The sequence below is a fragment of the Solenopsis invicta genome, chromosome 1 (genome assembly GCF_016802725.1).
Source record: "Solenopsis invicta isolate M01_SB chromosome 1, UNIL_Sinv_3.0, whole genome shotgun sequence".
NCBI classification, from domain to species: Eukaryota; Metazoa; Arthropoda; class Insecta; order Hymenoptera; family Formicidae; genus Solenopsis; species Solenopsis invicta.
In genome coordinates, this window is record NC_052664.1 from 6623763 (window position 1) to 6628766 (window position 5004).

Consider the following 5004-nt stretch of genomic DNA (forward strand, 5'->3'; position numbering starts at 1 on the left):
GAAGCATACCGAATCGTTCGCAATATGCAGTGGTAAAAATGGCTGAGCGTATCGAAGACGTTGAGTTCGAAAATGTTGGGAACATAGATAATAATATGGACATTGATAATGATTCGTTCGAAAATATACAAATGAATTTTGAGAATTTAATAGACGAAGAATCTGACCAAGAGTTACCCGATGATAATGATTGCAATCAGAGTAAACATCCTGAGGATTTTGTGGAAAGAGTCATGTCAAATGCGCAAATCCGTGCTTTGAATCAGAGTACAAAATATTGTATGATTCATGTTTATTATACGTCGTATGATTCTCGACCACTGTGTGCAACGTGCATGATTGAAAGGGCGCAATACTCGTACACATGGAGAGTAACGCGCATTATTCAAGATCATGAAACAGGTTCTTTATTGCACTAAACGGTCGATCTTGTACCAATTGTAAGTGATCAACGTTTCTGAAGATTCCATGTGACATGTGCCCAATATGTGTATCTACACAATAAGAAAGACATTTATTATCAGTCAACGCATAGATTTTTTTGAAGCAAAGTTTGCACGAGATCAATATCGCGTTCAGAGCATCAATCGATACTGTAATCGATCGTGTAAACTATATACGTGCAAGTACTGCTTGACATTTTATAGTACGTGTTAATAATTGAAAAAATGGAAAATAGTGAGCAAGTGGAACGCGAACTGCTCGAGCAATGCTCGCAGGTCGCAAATTTAGCAGAATGTTTCACGTGGTTGCAACGATGCGACGAGTGCCTCGCGCAGCTTGAAGAATGTTGTAGTAGTACCAAACGTCCTCGACTCACCGTCGGCTCTAGACAATCCATAGTGGCGAGAATCGCGCGACTCGCGGGTGCAAAAGCGCAGTTAGAAAGGCGTTTCATGCACTTTGGTGGTGGTGATGGGCACGCTAGTAGTAGCGCCGGTGACAAAAAATCGCTCGTGTGGCGCGAGATCGACGCCGCGTTTGAGTCACGTATTCTTACGGATGCTGTAATAAACGCGGATTATATTGAGCCGCGGCATTTCTTGGAAGACGCTTGTGATTTAGTGATCGAGCAAGTGCGATACGCTATCGCGAAACATGGAAGTGTAAAAGTGAACACTGTATTCAACGGTGAATTTGTAAACATTCGTGACGATCGCGATAATAAAAGTCTCGCGACGAAAAACTATGAATTGTACAGAGCATCAAATTTGCGCGAGTGGTATGAACGACGCGTTATTGAAGTAATAGTAGCGATGCTCGACGAGTTTCAGGAACGCGATAGTGGTTGGGCGCAGTGCCGTCTTCAGGCATGGGCCCGATGGGCCCGGGCCTAGGGCCCCGTGTTAAAGAGGGCCCCACTGTTAAGCCAAAAATAAAAGCAAAACAAAAAAATTTCCCAATATAATAAAATAAAAAATAATTGCTAATATGAATTTTAAATTTTTGCGCGGCGCGCCATGCTGCGCTGCATGTCTCCGCTTGAGAATCACACAGAATTTTTATGCTTTGTTTATTTCAGCCAATAAGATTGTCTTAGCCAAAATCTATTTCTCCGAAATCGAATTCTCATTGGTTGAAATCTAGGATTTTAAAATTAAAACGCCATTCACAATGTGACATTTATTCGCATGGATCGCCAAAATCTAGTAATTTCCTATATCGCATTTACGCGCTCATGTAAATGCAGCCTAATTGCTATGGACTTCGGAGTTTTTCCTGACTTCGTTCTACTTAGTCATAACAATTAACAATTCCGAAGTTGGTTGAAAGATATGGTGTAAGATGCAAATGTGCAAATGTGCTGAATAGCTGAATAATCACAAAATATATGCATAATAACATAGCGTTGAAAAAAAATATTTTTTCGTTTAAAGTGTTGTTTTATATTAGTCACAGTTTTTAAGATTTTCGCCACAGAAATAAAAGTCAATTATATAACCGATTATGTCACAACGTTCATATCCCAGCGGCTCATTGAAAAGAAAAAAAACAGCTCGTCAGAAGGAAATCATTGACAAATTACCAAAATTAACCTCATTTTTTGTACCTGAAAACGAACCTAACCTCCCTCCTTTATTGGATCACAGTTCTCCAGACAAGCAGAAAAAAAATACAGGAACATTAACTGTATGTTAGACTTCAGTTTTTATGCTTTATTTATTTAAAAGAAATATTTAATTATTATCATTACCATGCTATCATAATTCAAAAATTCTTGAAGCTATCATTTATACATCATATTTTTTAACTTGATGTTTAATTTTTTAATTATTAGGTATTATCCAATCCTGAGATAGACCATACCCAATCCTTACTTAAAAATACGTCACCTGAAAATGAACCTAAGCTCTCTCTTTTATTGGATCACAGCTCTCCAGACAAGCAGGAAAAAAATATAGGAACATTAACTGTATGTTAAACTTCAGTTTATGCTATATTTATTTAAAAGAGATATTTAATTATTATCATTACCATGCTATTATAATTCAAAAATTCTTGAAGCTACCATTTATACATTATATTTTTTAATTTGATGTTTAATTTTTTAATTATTAGGTATTACCCAATCCTGAGATATACCATATCCAATCCTCACTTAAAAATACATCACACGATCCCGGCAATTGGGCCGCTGCATTTACAGAAGAAATCCGTTTATTTTGGATAAAAAAAGGACCTGAGTTTTTCCAAAATAAAGATAAAGATTTTTTAGAGACTGCTCGGAGTTATAAAGAAGCAAATGATAAAGTTAAAATAAGACACTTAAATAAGTCCGTTTTCGTCCGCACCCTACAGAATGGCGAGAAAGTTAACAGAAAATGGCTCTTGCATTCTTCTTTGAAAAAATCAGTATATTGTTTTTCCTACTGCCTTTTCTCTTCTTCAAATGCAAGTTTCAGTTCATCAGGTGGATGTAATGATTGGAAATATATACAAAAATTTATTTTGGAACATGAGAATAGTTTAGCGCATAGAGAATCTATGATGACTTACATCGTAAGAAGCAAAAATGTCGGTACAGTAGATAATGATTTGCGTTCTCAATATAACACAGAGATGGGCTATTGGAAGGACGTCTTGAAAAAGATCGTTGGTGTTATCAAATTTTTGGCTTCAAGAGGTTTTGCATTTCGTGGTGATAATCAAACCATTGGATCACAAAGCAATGGAAATTATTTGGGATGTCTAGAATTATTGAGTCAATTCGATCCCTTTCTTTCAGAACATATTAAAAAATATGGAAATGCGGGGAAAGGAATTTCTTCATATTTATCAGCTAATATTTGCAATGAATTTATCAATGCTATGGGAAAACAAGTTCTACATAAAATTTTAACTGAGTTAAAAACTGCAAAATATTACTCAATTAGTGTCGATTCTACTCCTGACTACTCCCATATAGATCAGATGACTTTTATCGTTCGATATATAAAAGACGGAACACCAGTTGAAAGGTTTTTAGCGTTTACACCTATTAAAGAGCACAAAGCAGAATATTTATCAGAAACAGTTCAGACATTTTTGGATAAGTACGGAATTTCTTTAAAGGATTGTCGTGGACAGAGTTACGATAATGCGTCGACAGGCAGGACAGTACTCAGGTCTACAAGCAAGAATTAAAGAGAAATGTGGATTTGCCATTTTTGTACCCTGTGCCGGACATTCCTTGAATCTGGTAGGCGTTCATGCTGCGGGGTGTGTTTTAGAAGCTACAAATTTTTTCGGATTTGTTCAAAAAATATACAATTTTTTTTCTTTTTCCACACATCGCTGGGAAATCATGAAACGATGCTTGGGTTCGAACAAAGTTCTTAAATGCCTTTCTGATACCAGATGGTCCGCTCGTGCTGACGCAGTTAGCGCCTTACAGAAAGGTTACAAACAAATTTTGGAAGCCTTGATAATAATTGCTCAAGATATGAATCAACCTGGAGAGACCAGGTATGAAGCTCACAGTTTATCTAAAAAAATGAGTAAACTAGAAATTGTTATCCTAACAGAGATGTGGAGCAGCATATTATCAAGAATCAACAAGATAAGTATTGCCCTTCAAAAAAAGACCCTAACAATGGATATTGCAACGAAGTTGTTGACTTCCCTCGTTAATTTTCTTGGTAACGTGAGGAATGAATTTGACCAGTACGAATCTACCGCTAAAGAGAAATTCCCAGATGCTGACTACAAGGATGTATCGCAGCGTGCAAGAATTCGAAGCTCTCGTATTACTTCTTTTGATGGATCAACAGAGAATGTGAGCCTTACTGGTAAAGAAAAATTCAAAGTGGAGACTTACTTACCAATAATTGATATGTTGATCACTCAATTAAAAAAACGATCTGCTTCATACAACGAAATCAACCAACGGTTTGGATTTTTTCTCGTCTAAAAATCATTAATTCACCTGAACTGCAGATCAGTTGCAAAGAATTTGCTAAATTTTATCATTATGATGTTAACGCAGAAGAACTTGAGTTGGAATGCGTACATTTAACTCAATATTTGCACAAAGCCGATATTCTGACTAATGAAAATGGAGAGATACAAATTTCAGAATTATATAAACTACTGCAAAATGACAAAGTTGAAGATACTTTTCCTAATATTACGATATCGCTTAGAATTTTTCTTTCCCTCATGGTTACCAATTGCAGTGGTGAACGCTCTTTTTCGAAACTAAACCGAATAAAAAATGAAATTAGGAGTTCTATGACCCAGGAAAGGTTAAACTATTTATCGTTGATGAGTATCGAAAGTGATATATTAATGGAGTTGGACTTTGAGGAAGTAATTGAAGATTTTGCTCGTCAAAAATCAAGAAAGAAGCCTCTAATAAATGTTTGATGCAAAAGGCTGCCAAATATATGTGTACATTCTCTTTCAGTTTTAATGCAATGTTTATATTAGAAATAACAAAAATTAATAATTAATATATTTATTTTAATAAATTGTTAATTCTTGTTTTAAAAAATGTTTTAAAAAAAGGGCCTCATAATTAGTGTA

The 5004-nt window shown here is 35.6% G+C and overlaps 1 protein-coding gene across 1 annotated transcript; it reads left to right on the forward strand.

Annotated features, from left to right (window-relative positions):
* Positions 1-896: 896 nt before the first annotated feature.
* LOC105201545 (zinc finger MYM-type protein 1-like) lies at positions 897-3624 on the forward strand. Its single transcript, XM_039447548.1, has 3 exons — positions 897-1076; positions 2279-2413; positions 2560-3624. Exons 1-3 carry the CDS (start codon positions 897-899, stop codon positions 3622-3624), a joined length of 1380 nt encoding a protein of 459 aa, XP_039303482.1.
* Positions 3625-5004: the final 1380 nt, after the last annotated feature.